The 19,566-nt window shown below is 57.1% G+C and overlaps 1 protein-coding gene and 1 non-coding gene across 2 annotated transcripts; one reads left to right on the top strand and one right to left on the bottom strand.

Annotated features, from left to right (window-relative positions):
• Positions 1–4,903: 4,903 nt before the first annotated feature.
• JDV02_010317 lies at positions 4,904–4,986 on the bottom strand. The gene has a single exon. It is a non-coding gene; the product is annotated as a tRNA-Thr (tRNA).
• Positions 4,987–10,922: 5,936 nt separating this feature from the next.
• JDV02_010316 (uncharacterized protein) lies at positions 10,923–13,777 on the top strand. The gene is made up of 2 exons (XM_047992049.1): positions 10,923–12,679; positions 12,737–13,777. The coding sequence occupies exons 1-2, from the start codon at positions 11,709–11,711 to the stop codon at positions 12,948–12,950; spliced, it is 1,185 nt and encodes a 394-aa protein (XP_047848062.1). The 5' UTR covers positions 10,923–11,708; the 3' UTR covers positions 12,951–13,777.
• Positions 13,778–19,566: the final 5,789 nt, after the last annotated feature.

Here is a 19,566-nt window from a genome sequence, read left to right as displayed (position 1 = left end):
CCCTGCAGGCAGCCCCAACTACTAAAGCACCCTTCGTATGCAGTACCACGGACGAGGGCCGCACGGCATCGACACTTTTGTGACGGAGGCCGGTAGTACGTACTGACGTATAGATTGTACGACCACAATCGGCTGGGCTGCCGCCCTCCCGCCCCGACAACGGTGAAGGAAGGGGAAAGGGGGGGTGTAGGTGTGTCGCATTGCATTCTCGATCATGCAGGCACGCACTATAGATCCGCGGTACCCACTGCCGGTGCTGCTGCCAGCCCTATATTTGTGTAGTAGGCGTTAATAAATGCCACGGGCGACGATATGAATTCTGCAGCATCGGAGAGGGCGGAGGAAGGAGAAGAAGAAAATTGCTCCGACGGACCCTACATTAACCATGCGTACTGACCATGCGTACTGTAGCTGCCCGTCAAAGGGGTTTGCATGCATAGTGGTGGTGGTGACGGCTCTGTCAGGTTCGCCAAAGGGACAGACGAAGCAACGGTATATTGAATGATACGAGACCTCCACTCCGCCAGAGGCGCCGGCGCCCCATCCTCCACGGGACCGGCTGGGGTCGGATGAGGGATTAAGCGGAGAGGGGCCCGGAGGCGAGGTAGGCTACCACGTACCCGGTACTGTAGGTAGATGTCAGTAAAGCAAAGTAATCAAGAAAGAAGACGGAGAGATGTGACGGGCGTGGCATCACGTAACCCTTGACAGACCGGGGGAGCATCATCGCGGACCGTCAACATACCCCGCCGCATGCTCCCTACGTCATGTAAGTTGGTTACATGGAGGGACGAGCCACGTCGCGATATGCTATACTACGTCGAATACCCGTTGAAGGTGCAGAATCTCGTCTAGGGTGGGGGGGGAACGAGGATGAGACGGAGGAACTGCGCCGTTTCTGTACCTGCATCATCGTCTCCCCTCGGTTCCCCTGCGTGTGACACGTCGCAATAGCCGGTATGGCGCGCGCGCGCTCTTCTGTCCATCCACGGCCGCCGTGCCGCGCGGCTGCTTTTCCCTACCATCATGCTTCCACCTCAGCCCATGAACACCCCCGGCTGGTGCTGCTGGTACTGCTCCGGCCGGGAGAAAGAGGGAGGTTGGGGGGCTGGGCGAGCAATGCTGCCGCTGCCGCCGCCGCCGCCGCTGCTGCAGCGCCGACTGAGTCCGGCAGGTCTAAACGGGGGGCAGGAGGGGGTTCCCGGTTCAGAACTGCTGGGCGGACCCCGACAAGGAGGGGGGAGAGGAGGGAGGAGGAGAAGGAGGAGGAGAAGGAGGAGGAGGCGGAGGAGGGTGACCTTGCAGGACCGGATGGACGGCTAGTACTATGCCGTCGCGCCACGCCGCGCCACGCCGTGTCCGTCCGTCCCTCCTTCCGTCTTTTTGATAATGACGGTGCAGGAAGGCGCAACTCACGGCAAGGCGGCGGTGGTGACACCCTCAATGCGTCCGCCCTGTTCCCCCACCTTTGTTTTCCCCAAATCCCCTTTCCATCTTTCGCACGTATGCACACGCCTAGGCACTAACAAACTTCGTAAAACGCAACGTTTGTTAGTTGCTGCCTCCTTGCCTCGGACGCCCGCGCGGGCCGCCGGTCTCACGCCGGATAGACGCAGGAACCCGGGGCCGCATGCCGACCGACCCTACGTAAGTGCGGCACGAGCGAATATGTTTGTACTACCTACAGTACGTGCTGCTACTGCTACCATCCCACCGGGCGAGACGCCCGGAAAAAGCCCCCCCCCCCTGCTTCCATCCGTCCCGAATCCTTCCTTTCCCTGCTCTCTGGCTGTCAAGTCGGCGGGACCTTCCCCCCTCCCCCTCCTTGACAGTGATGGGGAGGCGGGGGGTGGGGTATTTTTTTTGTCTTTCTCGTTCACTCGCTCGGCGCGGCGACCGATAAAGATTCGGTAGTACGAAGTACGTGGTTTAGTAGCAGGCAAGGGTCCTGCAAACGGGGGCTGTAACCGCAGGGTGCTTCGACAATGACGACTTTGTGAGCTGGGAAGCTCGACGCTGCTGCAGCTACTGCTGGTGCTACTGCTGGTGCTACTGCTGCCGCTGCCGCTACTGCTACTACCAAGTTACTACTACTGCAGCCGCTACTGCCCGTTGGCACGATCGATTCGCCCTAATAACGTTGCTATTGTCTCAGTATCTTTGGGGGGACCTCGGTTGCGTCGTGACGCTACTACTGCCACTTGTGCGTCGCCGCTGTGGCGGGCGGCATGGTTCCCCCTCGCCGGTGGCGGCGGCGGGCGGGTTCGAGCCCTGCTTGTGACGAGTGATGATGCATACATCCTCCCGGGTGCTGCCTTGCCTTGCGGATCATGCAGGTTGATCCAGAGAAAGAGCAAAGAAGAAGAAGAAAAAATTAAAAAAAAAATTATGTTCCTGGGCGCTGCCCCGGAATGGGCCGATAACGGCCAGAAGGCGGGGGAAAGGCGGACAGACAGAAGAACATTAGGGGAGGGGAAAAGTACAAGACAACAAGGGGAAAAGAAGACAATGGCACATTGACACATTGACACATTGACACATGCCACATGCCACATGGTCCAGGGGTTTGGCTTTTCCCCCCTCTCTATCATCCCGATCGCATCATATGCAGCAGCCAGGGAGCTAGGCAAAGCGGCTTGGGGCGGGCGGCACGTTGCAAGGATGCAAGCTGTTGCTGTTGCTGCTGCCGCTGCCGCTGCCGCTTTCTCTTCCGTATAGTGCTTGCATGTGGGCGTGCACGTAGAATGTAATGTAATACCACTACCGGCTGCGTGGATTAAGCAGTTTTATATATTGTTCTCCAACTTGGCACTCTATCAGGGTCTTTCCCTGCGTCTCAGCAAAGGGGAACAAGTATATGTGGTTAGAGAGACTGCATGATATGCCTGCTGCCCTCTCTCCCACACCACCTGCGTCCCTGCCGGGAGATGGGCGGGGAACAGGACATGATGGGGGCCAGAAAAGGAAAAATAGGGGACCAGAGCGGAACAGTAAAGGGAGAAAAGAAGGCCTCTTACATCGCTTCTCGGAAGCAAAAAAACACTCTTTCCGAAAACGAGCATGTAAGTTAATATCTAGCCATACGAAGTAGAGACACGCTAAAAAAAGGCCCCTAAAGCATGTATGTATGTACTACACGCCGACACTTACACGCACGCGCGGGCACACACAGTCCGCAGCAGGGCGGTGCGCGCACGCCGCGGCAATGCTACAATCGGCGATGATGCAATGCACATCGTGACGACCAGGTATGTAGGTACGCAGGGCTTCCCTTCCCTTCCCCTTCCCCCTCCCATACCACGGTCCCCCTGCCGGACTCCTTTTCTCTTGCACCGGCAGACTGGACGCCCCTTGTATTTTTTTTTTCTCTGGGTGGGCAAGGAACCGGGATGCACGGAGCGCGCCTGCCCGGCCCCCCCAGTCTAGTCTACGTACTAACGTACTACCGACGACTGGACCCCTGGACCACACCATAAATTAAAGAAAAATAAATAAATAAATTGGTGCGCTTTGTCGATACGTAAGTAGTATATCGGCCCGTGGGGGGGAGCCGTGCATCATCGTCTTGATGAAGATGCCATGCATGTACTAGCACGTAGTGGTCAGTACGCGGTCCTGGGGACGGCGGCAGCCGCGGTGGGTGACGAGACAGCCTCGTTTAACAGCCCCCCCCGGTCTCTTTTTCTCTCTGTCTATCTGTCTCTCTCCCCCGCGGCGGCGGTCCGGGGAGATGTGGAATCTGTTGTATTTTGCGTCCTTCCACGAAGAGAGACCAGGGGGTGGGGGGCCCCCCTTGATTGCACGCCAAATCCATTCTACCGGATGCCGAGCAACTTTATCACCACCTTGACAGGGCCGCCATGTGAGGGCGAGAGGCGAGGAGTTCTCTCGTGGCAAGGGGAGGCCAAACCAAACCGAAAAAAAGAAGGGACGTGCGAGCATGGTGTGCATGTAAGGAACCTGACAAGGGGGGGGGGGGCCTTTTTGCTCTGTATGCTGGCTGCATCATCACTCAAGCGCTGGGCGGCTCGCCACCCCCGTGCGTGTCTGCACGCGGGCGAAAGCGATAAGCAATCGTCGTCCACACATGCATCCACGCACCGGACAATAAGACGTGGAAAAAAGTGACGGCGCTTGTTGCTGTTGGTGCGAGCGAGCACGCAAGCAAGACCAAAGCAGCGCGGCGGGGTCTGTGGTGTTGCGATGCCGTCTGCTACCAGTCTCCCAAGCGGCAAGGAACTGATCCTACGTAGTGCCTAATGTTGCCTGGTACCTACTAGTAGATGCAAACGTTGGTTACTACTAGGTAGTAGCTTCATCACTTCTCACAGGCAACCGGGGGGGGGGGGGGGGGGCCTTCGCTGTCTACAGGTTCCCTCTCTCTGCTTCGTATACCTTGCCTGGTACAGACCGTGCAAGGCGACCGACCGACAGCGTACTAAAGGCACGGACCCCAATAGTGGTGCCAAGAGACGGGTACATGTACGTAGTGTCAAGGGTCTTGGCATGGGTATAAACTCACATGCATCATCGTCCCCTTGTATTAGTAGGACTACGTACCTAGAGCTTGTCGTCGACCCGATGGTGTCGCCTGGTTGCGATTGGGCGCATCGTCCGTCTGGGCAGCATACCCGGTTGTCTAACAAGTCGCGGCTTGACGCCTGTCTGGCCAGCGCAGAGGGTGCGAAGTAGAGATCTCCCACTATGTCCGGGCTCCCAATATATGCCAAGCCCGTTCGTTCCTTACCAGTCGTCACTTGCTCGAACCGTGCAAGGCCAAACAGTTGACAAAGAGAAGGAACAGAGTCGCACAAAAAGAAGAAGGTTGGCGCAAGATGCCCGACGGCATACATCGGAAAGTTAAGGTAAAAGGGAAAAAAAATTAGACAAAGAATTGAATGATTGCCCCCACGCTGGATCGAACAGCGGACCTCATCATATCACATGTGGTACGAGTGATGCGCTCTACCACTGAGCTATAAGGGCTAGTTGATGGAATGGACCCCTCTAATTTAAAACTATGGCTTTACAGATGCGGCCCCGCCGCCCTCTGTGGTGGTGACCCTATTTCGTTTCGTTTGTCCGTCTGGGGCCCACTCCCGCGGAGCGGGGCGGGGCGCGGCGGCGGACGGGCATCTGCCGCGGGCCGTCGCTTCGATCTACACCCTGAGAAGCGCCGATCATGTCGACGAACACACACTCCATGTCGCTTTGGCAGTGACACGACATCTCCTAACTGCCTGATTTCCGTACGTAGGAAATCAACGAAGCGATGACTGCGACAAGAAGCAGCTGGCTATCTCTAAAATACATTACCGTGCGGCAAGACTGTGCCGAACTTAAGCTAAATTCAGTGGCAGCTTGAGCGCTTAGCTAGACGTAGAGCTCGAGACTGCGTCAAAATCGTAAGGCCTGCATCTATATAGGGAATAGCGACAACATAGTTTCGCCTCGCTACTTTGCTTCGCGACACTGTCGTTTGTTTTCTGACGGATCCACGTCGGACTAGCTTCCTAGACATGCTAGGTTAGGCCGTTAGCCGCGTTCGTGCTCAATAAGGAACTGCCGCGGTGACCCTGAATCGTACTTGGAATCGGCCTGAATTCCAGTGGTAATTGTCCCTCATTGGCTTGTCAGCTTCGATGGCTTCTATAGATCCTCTTTGTCGTACGAGCTGCCATGTTTAAGCGCGCGAACCTACTTAGCTGCCCTTGGCGTCCTGTATGGCACACTCGCGGGTTTAATCATTTCCCACTCCCGGGACCCGCCTGCACAGAACTGGCCTAGCCGGAAACCATGGGAACGAGATGCATCGGCGTTTATTCTTGGCCGATCTGTTCTGCGGCGGATCAACGAGACGAATGCCATCAACCATGAAGCGCGGCCAGGACCGCCACGACACGCCAATACCCACCCTGCGCCGGGATTGCCGCCATCACTGACTAGTTGCGTCGTGTACAGTGAATGTAAAAAGTCAGTCCACTCATCTGCGGCAGTGATTACTATCCGACACTTCCCTTTGGCAGTTGCGGGGCTAGAGTAATTCAGAAACACCTGGGCAGGTCAGTGCACGAGACCTGCTGCCTGAAAGACTCATGGATCAGCCTTCTCCCAACCCAAACCAACAGGCATATTGATGAACGGAGACTCGCCCTAGGAGGTATCATGAGCCAAGGGCTGAGAGACGTAGGGGTCGCCCGATCTAGCGTGCAAGCCCGGTACCCTCACAAAGGGTAGGGTGAGAGCCCACAGGGTAAGAATTCGGAAATTTTTAAGTGCACGTCTCACCGCATTGGCTGATGATCTATCCTCCTCCTGGTCTCATTCGTCCTAGACTCTGAGCATAATTCGGGAAGAGAAGCGCTCAACGTCTTCGAGACTAGGTCTGCACCTGTCATAATTAATAATGTTAGCGACTCAATTGCCATTTAACCGTTCTCAAGCTTTGTCACAGAGGTGCGTGGAGGTATATTGGTCATGTTTGGTAGTGAAGGGTGTGATGCCAAGCCGCCTTGGCTAGGGAACCCCGCTGCGGACGGCAAGGTGTGGTGCGAGCATAAAAGTTTCCCAGAAATGGGGTTGGGATATACAGTGAGATTGCCATGCTTGTTCCGATTCTGCCGTGAGCCTCGTGGTGCCGCCTGCCGCAACCGGAAGCAGTGGAGAATGGCTTGTCAGTCCCGCCGTTTGACGTCGCTTGGACCAGATTGACATTCTCCCATCGTTGGAAAAGTCAAGAGCCCAGCGATGTTTACATACGATGTCGATCCCGGCGAGATACGAACGTTGCCCGATCGGCCGGGATGCAGTGAGTACATATGACTGGTCACTTGAGTTGAACAGACGTGGAAAGTCCCCGGTGCATCAAAGGATTCGTCGCTGCGTTGATGACAACCCGCCGCCAAGAGCAAGTGCATTGGGATGGCGTGACTTCCCCTGCGGAAATCCGCCAAACGACCGCCCGCGCGCGCGAACAGGCATCTGGTTGCGATAGCGATGTCGAAGCACGACGTCAAAGTGTGGCATTCCCTCTCGAATGGCGCCTTGTCAGTGCCGGACTCAACCAAGTCGAGGCGTAGGCGCGGTTTAGGATTACAAGGACGGTTCGACCGAGAGCGACCCGTTTGCCAATACTCGAGAGTCTCTTGGTTGGCAGGACTGCCCTCAGTTTCTCGCGACAAGGTCTCATCCCCGCGGCGACCCGTGGCCCCGGCGTTGCATGTAGGGCGAACGGCGGATGCCTATTGTCTAATTGAAAGCGCATGTCCAGGGTCATAAAAGAGGGCCGCCGGGTCACACACGAAGCCGTCTCTCGGCGTATTGACACTGCTCTGTCCAGCTCGCCACTACCGAATCGACAGTGGCGGGTGGTAGGGAATACGAGGCGCCAGGACAGAATGGGCCCATAGGCTTCAAGGTCGGCAATCTCCATTGCAACCCTCTGAACTGGGGTGATGCCATTTTGGCGAGGGAATCCTCGGAGGAGGCCCGCCAACCCGTTTTAGGAATCTCTGGAGGACCTTGTCAGCGACAAGCGGCATATCAGTCCGGCCTCGAAGAAACCACTTGCCACTGCCTCACTGGGAAGGCGCTGGGATTCGGCGTACGCAGTGCACTATGCTTACAGCATATCGATTTGAGTGCTGTGCTGTGCAACCGCTTCATACGTCCCGTGAGCGAGACCTACGGTGCCATTCGTGACACCGGCCTAGCAAATAATTGAAAGCAATGCCGCCGCGCCCCAGTTAGATGGCACACTGGGCACACGAGTTCCGGTCTGCGATGCTGGGAGGTACGAACACATGGCAGCGCTAGGATGACTAGAACTCAAGTCTTCTCAGCACCAAGCAAGTGGCGCAGCGTCGACTAGGCAACTTGTGTGACGGTGGCGGTGTTGTATGTCGTGCTCATCGTACGCCCGACCAGCGTCGGCAACGCGATGTGGCAATGGGGCAGGCTGTGATATAGAACGGGCATGTGTCATGCTGCGAATAACATCAACGCCGCCGAAGGTAGACCTGGTCGCCCCCGCAGCGAAGGGTGGTGGTGTCAGGTTCCGAATGCCAAAGTGTCCGGACTTCAAGCCCCGGCGAAGTTGACCGGCGATGTCGAGTACACGAAATGGATTGCCGTGTTGGGTCCGGCGTGACCTCGCCCTTCCACGTGCTAGCATCTTCCCCTTGCTTGGTTCCTGGACTGATCGCCAATAAGCGGAGATGGGCACGTCCCAGATGCCCTTCAGCTGTGTGAGACCCACAGGACGAAACTCTCTTGTCCTTTCTTTTCTTTTTGCATCGTGGGCCGAACTTGTCAGAAAGCAAAAAAATCGTCGCCCAAACAGGCAAAAGGTCGGTCGACTCTCAGCTCCCTTTGGGCCGTCGACAAGATGGTTCAGGAGAGCACGGCCAGTGGGTAATTGGGAACCCCTCATCGGTACCTCTCGGCGAGATATGGCTGTCTCACCCGCGAACCATGTTTGGGATGGAAATTTGCCATCGAGCCCATTCCAAGAGAACACCCATTCCTTGAGCCAGCACTGCAAGAAGGTTGTGGAGCGAGCATGGCGGCAGTGTCATTTATCGCGCCACGATGGCCAGGTCATATGCTTGCTGGTGGCTGGGACGATTTGTGCAAACCGGGTCAGCGGGATTATTACGTGAAGAATGTGATTGCTTCCAGACGTGTCGACTTGACCTGTACGTTAGAGAAGCCCGACGTCTTGGAGCATCTGTCTGGGTCTTTTGGCGGCCATGTTCCGCCGAGATTTGTAGCTTTGGTGGATGGCAACGACGACGACGTGGAGTCCATCTGCATGTGTCTCTGCCTAGCGGGTGGAGGGAGGGCGAAGCAGGTCAGACGACGGCCGCACGTCGGCAATGGCCGTTCATGCGAAATACGCCACGGACAGCCAGGGACTTTCCCCACTCGATCTATCACCAGCATTCAGCAGCCATCGAACTCAGGAACCAGCGCTAGGCGAAGTCGCTTGCATTCAAGGGCGCCGTTGTTCCTGGTACGCACATATTGTCTGATCTTGACTGGGGTAGATGCCGCGCGAGCTTTCCACCTGACAATGCTATGCCTGCTTTCGGTTTCCGGACCCCGTGGCTCTCTGCCCAGTCTGCTTGTCCACCTGCCTTGCTGGCTCGCGCAAGAGGACGGTTGGACAGCTGCCGCCGCTGTTTGCCCGTCCGGGACACGCGTGGAGGCCAAATTGCAACGGCGCCTCCGCGGAAGGCCCCCATGGCAGGGCAATGGTTCTCCTTGGCTGTCACAACTCGTCGACGGGTGCGGCCGTGGGGCGAACGGAGGGGGGTGATTGAGGTTGTGAGGTGCAACAATGGCCCTCTTCGTGCCTGAGTCGGAAGCAGGGAAGCGGGTTCGCGAGGGGTCGCGGGCGAGAGAGTGGAACATGGGCAACGGACAGGAGAGCGAGCTCCATCAAGGTTTGTCAAGACAGAGAGGTCTTGGTGCGTGCGCATGTACCTGTTGCAGGGCGAGGAAGGCGCCTACTGCCGTAGTTGCACTTTGCTACCGAGCTCCAGGTACGAACTGACACCTAGGTATCTTGGGGACTAACAAGGTGAGGTAATGTGAGGTACAGTACGAGGCACCTTTGGTAGTAGGTGCGGCAAGTGAGGCACGGTCTTTCCTGCCTTACCAAGTATCTACCTCTAGTACCATGGATGTACAGGGATTTGCAAGAGCAAGGCCAGGCCAGGCCACCTAGAAGGTGCCTGCGGCAGGCAGGAAGGGAGTGTTCCTTCCGGGATGCCATACGTACTCAGAACATAAGGTAGTGGACTGGATGCATGCACACAGCAATACACCTCACACCGAACCCCTCCCTCGCTATGAGGGGAGATGCCGCCGTTGGCTCCGCCTTTTCTCAGTCGACCTCGAAAAGAAGACTGAATGCTTGCTTGCTTGGACGTTGTTGGACATGCCCTCAAACCGACAGAGGGATGACAGGTTGAAGAGTGAGTTACGAGACGTGAGGTGCAGTGAGAGAGCATGGCTTGCTCTGCCCGGGTCTTTGGCTCCCCTGCCGAAGCCAAGGTATCTATCCGAATCCCGTACCTTGCCTAGGTAGGTAGCGGCAGTCGGCGTGCCCTGTCTGAGCGGAGGCGATCTTGAGCCAATCCATCTGCGACCTCAACTGCCTGGCACCCTGCGCTGCAAGTATTGCCTCGAGCACCCACAAAGGGCAACCACCTCACCTCATTTCACCCACATCTGTCCACCATCCATCCACCTCACACACGCCCCTCAAAGGAAACGCAGCGCAGCGCAGCGCAGTGCCTACCAACCTAATGCCTTCCCGAGGTCTGGTGCCAGCCAGCACCTCCTCCAGGCCAGGCACCCTGCACACGCCCTCCCCTCACACAGCACACCTCACTGCCCACTGCACCCACCTACGAATACAGGGCAGCACACCCACCTCACAGCACGCGCTGCTGCGCTGCGCCGCCCGCCTAGTAGCAACCTGCTAGCCTCTCTGGGACCCTAAATACCTTACCTTAGGTAGGTTAGCCTCCCCCCATCTCAGCCCGCACCCACTGCACGCCTCAGGCACCGGGCTGGCCGTTCCAATTCCCCCATGGCGGGCTGCCAAGGCGATCCGCCACCCCAGCGCAGCTCGCCGTCCCAACTTATCCACACAACCACTGACCTCACCCCACCTCAACTCACCTTCATCAGGCACATAGGTTCAGGTTGGCACTGCACCGCTCCGCTCCGCAGCGCAGTGCAGTGCGCTCTTCCCTCACCCACCACCATCACCACCACCACCACTCAGCAGCGCGTTGGCGGGTAGGTGCTTTGACACACTCCCTCCCTCTTGCACTCACCCACCCCACCAGGGCTCCATCCCTCACCTCACTCCCACCCTCACTCCCCCCATTCTCACTCCCACTCCCACTCCCACTCCCACTCCTCCCCCTCCTCCTCCTCCGCTCTGTCTGCCCACCCCCAGCCCAGCGTTGCCATCCACACCTCAGCACGCACGTACATGCGGACGCCTCGACTAAACACCGGCATGTCTGTTTGTTCCTTTTCAGAGGAGCAAAGGGAAAGGAGGCTCGGTTGGCTCTACGCCGGATGGAGCCAGGACCTGACCTGGCACGGCCTGACCTGACATGACGGCAACCATCCTCGGCCCTGCGTTTGGCTGATGGGGCCAGTCCGGAATGCCTCCGTCGGCGTGCTTGTCGGCCGCCATGGTCGATGGAGGGCCTTGCTACCATCCACACTGGCTTCCTTCCTATAACTAGCCAGCCTGGCCGCCTGCTCCCTTTCATGACCTGGCAAGCGTCGAGGGTGCTCAGAAACACCGTCGGATATCCAAAACATCAGTCTATACCACCGATAGTTCCGGTGGAGTGGCCCTGGCCTCCTTGGATCGACTACGTACTACTTGCATCTCTGGCGCCCTCCCACCCAATCGAGATCTACTTGTACTCATCCTCTATATATTTGCCCATTCCTTTCCGGCCTTGGACCACACACACCACTTGTCTCTCGGCGTCTCTCCTTCTCAGTACCACCAGGTCTCGCGATCGGCTGGGGTTGATCCGCACCAGACGTGTCTCAGTCCAGTCGGCATCTACCTCCACTGCCCATTCCTCCTCGCTGCTATATCTTCAGGGGCGTCCCTCGTGAATGGAAAAGCATTCCCGTCATCCGCTCTTCCTTCACGCCTCACTTACATGACATTGCAACATCTCATCCTGGTCGGTCATAGTCAAACGCGTGGCTCCGGAACACAGAGAGAGAAGAGCTTTGCCAGCAGCACAGAGCCTCCGCAGTCCTCAACCAGCAAGATGCAGTTCGAATCCGACTTTCGGTTCGACATGGATGACGGCTTCAGCATGTGCAGTCAGGCCATGTCGTGCCCATCGACCGGCACCAGCTTCTCATCTGCCTCGTCGGCATACGACCCCTTCACCCCGACCTCTCGACGATCTACACCCAACGAGCTCACCCTCGACTTTGACGGCACCGCGTTTGCTGGCTCCCATCCCGCAGACCTAACCTCGCCTTCACACAGCATGTCCAAGTACATGTTCGGTCCTGTCAAGACAGAGCCGGAGCACATCTCCTTTCCCAACGGGATGCCCACTACTCCAATCAAGAAGATGGACGGCATGGCTACTCCCGACTACGACCACATGCTCGAGTTGAACATGGCATCACAACACTCCATGGGCTCCGTCACTCCCTCTGGACCGTATCCCATGTACACCATCTCTCCTCAGACGGCAATGGGGCCAACCTCCTTCATGATGACCCCGACACACAGCCTCTCTGGGTCTGAAGTGGCTGAATCCTCTTCCTCCTGGTCATGCGCCAACGACAGCCCGATTTCCTTCTTCCCCAGCAAGAGCTTGGGCTCGAACGACATGGACTCACTGGACATGGACCGACACTCGCAGTCACCTGTTGGGAGGTACCATCTGCAGGGACCACCATCTCCCGGCCGTCTACGGGCCCATCGCAAGATGATGGTCCATGAGATCCAACGCAAGACCACCGAACTGCAGAGAGCTCAGAGGAAGCTCTCCGGTCAGAGCGATAGTGCCCCTGTTGACGTGGTACGGCGGGCCATGTGCAAGTGTGACTACCCCGGGTGCCACAAAGCGTTTCGCCGCAACGAGCATCTCAAGCGTCACAAACAGACGTGAGTCAAATCTACCGTCCAATGTCCACGTGAATCATACCCTAACAGCCCACCTAGTTTCCACGGCGAAGGACCTAATCGCTTCTCCTGCGAGTTCTGCGGCAAGGATCAGTTTAACCGCCAGGACAACCTCAACAACCACCGCAAGCTGCATGCCAGGCCAAACAGCAGGAACCGTGGGGTCGAGTTCATCCCGGCAGCTGTGCCTGTCATTGAGCAGGAAGAACGCAGCCGAAAGCGTCGCGCTCCACCCAAATCCAAGACAGCATAAGCAGCGGGACGATGTTTCCCTGAGGGAAATCTCTGCCTTTGCTTTTGCGTACCTGGTGAGAGATGATGCGAGGCCTAGTCTCGCATCGTCTGTGGGGTCAGTGCCGAGACACACACGACGCTCTGCACCTGGCGAGCAGCCATGCGTTGGTGCCGCTGCGGTCGCGCACACGGACCAACGCAGACACGCCACACAAACATGAACATTTCCATACACACACGCACACACACACATCCACACCCGCACACACACTGGCGCCCCGACCACACCCACTGCAGAGGACAAGGACAGGCGGCGGAGGTTCCTGGTCTCTGGCATTTGCCATAGTGTACGACGGAACGGGCCCACTCTACACCCTCAGCAAGAGGCTGGCATGTCTTCGTTGGTGGCTCCCAGTCGCAACGGGAAGCGCCGCTTCACATTTTCCTTCTCTGGTCCATTCTTATTCCCCGATTTGTTTTCTGCCACCATGTTCCGGCGTACACTGGCTGTTCTGGTCTTGCTGGGGAAAGCTGCGGGGCCACATTGTGATATCCCAAGGAGGGCGAGGAGGACTTGTACGACACCACATCTTTTTTGTCATTTTTGCACGGTGGCCATGGATTAGCATGGCACACGCGATGAGAAAAAGCATTTTTAACGGAGGAAACGAATTTATGCTGACGGGGGCGACGGGCAACCCGGCCTCGTTGAGTAAGGTAATGCATTGGAGGGGAGACGGCGCGGCGAAGTGTATCTTTCGGGGGAGTATCTGATCCTCGAAGTGTACTCTAGTATACACAACCACTGTAATCTAGTATTGGGAGGAGGGAAACAACGAACAAGACGTTTTGGCGTCAAGCGCAGACCAGTTCCGAACAGATTCGTGTGAGTGAGTGTGGCGGACGGGGGCTGAGGCCAGTGCTCGCCACCGCAGTAGCAGCAGGAGCAGGACGGCCCAGACTCTACAAGGCTGCAGCGACTTGAGTAAGTGAGATCGGGCCAGTTGTGTCACTTGAGCTAGCCCTTGTCATTTTCTCGTTTGTCTCATGGCCCCACGATGGATGGGGGGTCTGTGTCTCCGCTGCTGTCTTAGATCTGTCTGTCAAACGGGGAATGGGCGATAGGCCCCGGAGGGTGGCAAGAGTGGCTGGGGAGAGGTCTAGAAAGGGCGTCGTCGTACCACTTCCCTCTTTGCACCCATAGGACGAGGGTGGGCAAACACAGGCCAAGCCAGCCAGGCTACTACTAGCAGTGGGCGGAAGGGACCCCAGGGAGTGGACAGAGAGCCAGCCCGGTGGTGGTGTCATTCTAGGTCCGTCCGTGCAGCGTTTTCTTTTTTGGACATGCAGGTGGTAGTGGTGGTGGTGGTGGTGTCGTCGGTGGTGATACGGCATATCATATCACTGCGTACTCCGTACACTGCACTACATTACCTGCGGCCGCTTCGAGTAGTAGTTGTGGCCGTAGGTGGCAGTAGGTGGTAGTAGTAGTAGTAGTAGTAGTAGTTGTTGTATTACCTATGTGTTGTTGTTGTTGGCGGCGGCGGAGGCGGCGGCGGGGCGCTGGTGGTGGTGGTGGACGGACCAAATTATTTGTTTGTTTTTTTGGGTACTGCTCACGGCTGCCGAAAGCGACGGCTCCGGCGGCGGGGACGGGAGCGTTGTGACGAATATTGGCACCAACCACTGCTGCCACCTAAGTTGGTATACGCACTGATGAATGGAAGAGCGCCGGGGCGACCAACGGGGCGTTTTGTTTTCCGGGGCTCTACTACCCGCTCCTACTACTACTACCACTACCGGCGGCGGCGAATGGAAATACATAGCAGCCCACCTTGGTTTTTACCCTTGGCTGAACGCTCCGTGCAGGGCGGGGGGATCTACAGGGCTTGCAGGCGCCTCTCCTACAAAGTTAGGGGTTTCGCTGTTCCTTTGTGTCTGCTGACTATGTTAGTAATACCCAAGTGGGTGGTGGGAGGAGTGGACGGGGGGATATATCACTTTTGCATGGGATTCCCCTAGGCCGTAAGTTGGTGTAGACTTTCAGGCCAGGTTAGTAAAGTACCTTGTAGGTTGTGCAGACTGTGTGTGTCTTTGGGGTATTGTGCGAGCCCGCGCCATCTTACTGCTCCCGCCCCACCTCCCTCCCCTACGTAGTGTCACGCTTATCGGCGTTCATGCTGTGTAATTCCGAGGCCGAGGGACCGGTGTTTTCGGGTTTGTCTTCCTGCCCTTTTCTTCTTCTCCTTCTTTCCTTCTTTACGTTTCCGTTTTAGTGACTGCCGTTGCACAAGGAGTTCGCTTGTTCCAGATACGGAGTACGTACCTTGCAAGTGTACGCATCATCATCCGCGTTCAAGCGAGGGTTGTAGCAGTTTGTGTTTCCTGCTGGGGGGGGATTGTTTTTTTGTTGCTGCTGTTTACTGCTCTTTGTTCCATGTTGCTATTACTACGGCCGCAAGCTACACAACCAACTATCCTACCTATCTACCTGTAGCTAGGTGTATGTATGTATGTATGTATGTATGTATGTATGTATGTACGTACGTAACGCGCGTGATTACCGTGACACGGCCCGCCCCCGGGTTCGCTTGCCGACCCGCTACCAGGAGGGGAAAGCCGGCAAGACGAAAGAAGCCGTTTTCGGTCTCTGCACATGTACGTACGTACATGCTGTACATCACATCACCTATATACTACGGTACGTTGGGCTGGTCACTCTCCAAACAGATGGTCTCTCAGACCCGCATAATTGCAGAGTTGCGCCGCCCGCTGCGCCACTGTCCTCTCTCCCCCGCCACCAACAACGACGCCCCAGCCGAAACGGTCCGTCAATACTACCGACGCAGGTTAGTGGGAGGACAGGACAGGGGGCAGAAAATCGACCGGAGAGGGGAGAAGAAGAAGACGTGGGGTGAGCAGCAGCGAATCGAACGGATGAAGAAAGGGGAAGGGGGGGGCAAAGAGCGAGGAAGAAGCAAATAAAACAAAATACCGGCCCCTCCCCCAAACCCCGAACCCCCCAAAGGAAAAGAAAGAAGCCGCGCAGGACCAGGTCTGGTGCAGCATAGCCGCGGGCGGACAGCGGGGCGGCGCTTGTCCGGCTAGTAGGGTGGGCCGCCGGCGTGAGGCGTGAGGCGTGACGCGCGAGGCGGCTGGGCTGGGCTGGGCTGGACCCTGGGGACTGGACTCTGGGGGCTGCTCTGCTCCGGAGTCGTCCTTGTCCTCCCCTTCTCTCCGTGCGTGCGTACGTACGTAGCTCTGTGATATACTTTGTCAAGCAGGAACCCCCAACTCCAGTACCACACGGATTTACTTATCAAGGACGACCTGTCGTGGTGGTGTGTGGGCATCATGGGGGCCGATGAAAGCGACAGAACGACAACACGCAGCCAATGGATGGCGAGCAACGACTTCTTCTGCCCCCCCCCCCCCACCCTCTTTCTATGAAGTGTTGCAGGTTCCGCCGCTGCAGGCACGCATCGACATCTGGACGCACACAGGGTCAGGGGCCGCAGAGAGGGGAGGGCCCGGGGCGCCCCCCCGCCCACAACTCCTTGGGGTCAGCCAGCCGCTTGTTGGAGGGTACTGAGCAGCAGCAGCAGCAGCAGCACCAACAACCATACCAGTGTACTACATGCATTGCATGTGCATGCATGCGCAATCCGGACCCTCTCCACATGCAGCCGTTCTTGTAACAAAAAAAAAATTCTGCCTACGTATGTATGTCGTTGGCAGCCGTGGCGCCTACGTACGTACGTACCTACGTAGGTAGCTAAGGTGCTAAGGCACTTGGCACCAAAAGTAGATAGTACGCACCTACACCTACATTAGAGCTTAGGTACTAGGTATTTGCCTCCCCCACAAAATATGACGGGACGGTAAGGTACGATGGTTACACTCCGGCTAGTTACTATTAGTTAGCGGGCCGCGGGACGAGGAAGAGGGGCCCCGGCCGTCCGCGCGCCGCTGGCGGATCGTCCGCCCCCCGCCCCGCTGCCCCAAACCCAAACCCAAGTCCAAGGTTGCAGAAATGCAACCTGCAAACTGAAAAAACCAAAACACACACGCGAACACACACACACACACACACACACACACACGCACCAAGGGAAAAAGAACAAACGGTTGCATGTTCAAAATCGGCGTGGACGATGAGGCCAAAAAAAAAAAACTTGCTGTGCCTCTCTACTGCAGGAACTTGTAGAACGCAATCGCAAGGATGCGAAACGCACACGACCTTGCCCCCCTCCCTAGTTCCCAGATCTCTTGCCCCCCCACCTTTCCCCAGCTGTTGGTAACAGCACGCGTGCGTGTGTGCGTGCGTTGTGCGATCGGAGGGGCAGGGATGAAAGCGCGATCGGGTCCTCGCGTTTACGACTACGTACTAGCTTTGCGTCTCGGGTTGCTTTGTTTTTGCATTTGTTTGTTCTTCTGTTGCTCTTGTCTTCGATTCGTCCGATCTTGATCTTGATCTCGTTTCTTAATTTGTTTTTTGGTGTCTCCTACTACTTTGTGTGTGCTGTTCTGCAGCAGCGTGATTGTCGTGGTGGTGGTGGCCGCCGTCATCGAAGGAGACGACAGACCGCGGGGAAGCAGAAGCAGGGGTCGTCGTCGTCCTTGACGATTTTTTCCCCCCATCAACAATGAAGCCACCACCACCACCAACACGCACGTCAAAAGGACTCACCGAAATAGCTACATGCAGACGGGGTAGTAGCTATTCTTAACACAGAGAGGGCTCGTGCCCCCGGTTGCGGAAAAGGCGGGTGAGTTGTGTAGGCTGCGCCGCCGCACCGGCCGTGTAACTTACACCTGCATTGTTGTGCGATCGTGCGTTGGGGGTTCCTGCCGGGCTTGTTGGGGAGAGAGAAAGGATGATGAAAGATACATAGTGTGTGTGTGTGTGTGTGTGTGCGTGCATGTTTGTTGGTTGTGTGCGCACCGGATTGCGGGAGCGCCAGCCCGCCCGCCCGCCCGTCCGCGCTCATCTGAGCAGCAGCAGCAGCACGTGAGGGCTGGGGTACTGTTGGTTGTCACGAACGGGACGGGAAGGTTACGGGAAGGTTGGTGTTGGCATGTTGGGTGTTGTTGTTGGGCGGCGCACGGGCCGAAGGGTGTCGACAAGAATAAATACTACGTGCATACGTCAAACGCGTAGGTACAGTAGTATGGACGCTTTGGGAAGGAGGAGGAGGAGGAGGAGACCATGCTGCGCAGGTCCGTGGTGTTGGTTCCTGGGCTTGGGGCGACGGGGTACAAGACGCGCATGTTGTGTTGACGTGCCTACGTGCTTGTTGCTGTTGTTTTTGTTGCACGACATGGTTTTGTGCGATTCGGCGGCTCGGCGGCAACAGGACGACGTGCGCGCGTCTAAACGAATGACGTCGCCGCCGGGTGCGTCGTCGCTCGCCAGGGGGCGGGGGGCCTGGCGTCACGTTGCACGACATCTGGGGGCCGATTGTTGGCTGCACCCATTTCTTGCTTGCTTGGCTGCGTGCTTACTGACTTGCTTGCCTGTCAGGCAAGATGCCGTGCTGCCGCTGCTGCCGCTGCTGCTCAGGTACCAGACACCATCGACTTGCCGCTGCTGCTTGCATGCAGCACTACTAGTACGAACTACTACTCCCACTACCAACACGGTAAGCTACCTAGTAGCTTGACGTAGTACGTAGTTGCTTTCCCAGACCTGTTGCTTTCTTCTTGGGTAGGGGCCGGCGAGAGAGGCGAAACGAACCGTTCTGTGCGACAGACAGTGGACGGCGGCGCCAGCAAGGGGAATGGTTTCGGAGCGGAGATTGGCACGCGCGGCGCGAGACAAGCAGCGATGGCGAAACGAACGCCGAACAAACATGCTTTGAGTGAGGAGAAGCGGCTGGCCGGCCGGCCGCAAGTCTTTCTCAATTGCGGAGACGATGGGCCGGCGTGGGGGTGAGAGGCTAGTACCTTAGTTAGTCGTGATCCAAAACGAAACAGACAAACAAAAGACACCAAAGGTGGCAAAATGCAGGCACCTCGCGTTGACGTGAACGAGGTGAGGTAGGTGGCGGCCCACGTCTCGGCTCGTGAGCTCAGGCCAAGGTAGTACTACTAATCCTATCTTAGCTCATTTTGCTTTAGGTCCCTTGAACACATACTAAGTACGTACGTAGAAGCAAGCTCGACCACGGTGGCCTGCCAACAACAGACGAATTGGACCAAGGGAGCCGCGCGCGCGTGTCCAGCTTGATCCAAGTGTACGGGGCGATTGCTCCGGATGGCCCAATGTGGAAAAACGCCACGAGTGCAGCAGTGTCTAATTTGGCCCTGACGATGACCGACTTGGTGAGCCAGAGGGAGGAGCATGTACGCAAGTAGTACTACTAGTACAGGTAGGCATCTGAGGTGTGTGTCTGTGTGTTCAGGGCGCACAGAGTGTGGAGGTCGATGTGGCGGGCGGGCGATCCAACACAGACGGCGACTTCTGTGCGCACGAACATGCAGGTTGATGCGAGATGGGATGAAACTAACGGGGGGGGGGGAGTGGGATGGGGAATGAGAATGAGATGAGACAGGTATGAAATGGAGATGGAGGCGAGATGCAGCAGAGGTGTCAGCTTTTTAGGCGCTCAGCTGTGCTCAGCTGCGCTGGCAGC

Source organism: Purpureocillium takamizusanense, chromosome 12 (genome assembly GCF_022605165.1).
Source record: "Purpureocillium takamizusanense chromosome 12, complete sequence".
NCBI classification, from domain to species: domain Eukaryota; kingdom Fungi; phylum Ascomycota; class Sordariomycetes; order Hypocreales; family Ophiocordycipitaceae; genus Purpureocillium; species Purpureocillium takamizusanense.
This window is presented reverse-complemented; position numbering and strand designations above follow the sequence as displayed.

Bases quoted from the DNA above. Each gene is read 5' to 3' on its own strand.
- JDV02_010316 (XM_047992049.1), top strand. From the start codon at position 11,709: ATGACATTGCAACATCTCATCCTGGTCGGTCATAGTCAAACGCGTGGC. The intron at 12,680-12,736 runs GTGAGTCAAATC...CAGCCCACCTAG, and splicing joins CTCAAGCGTCACAAACAGAC to TTTCCACGGCGAAGGACCTA.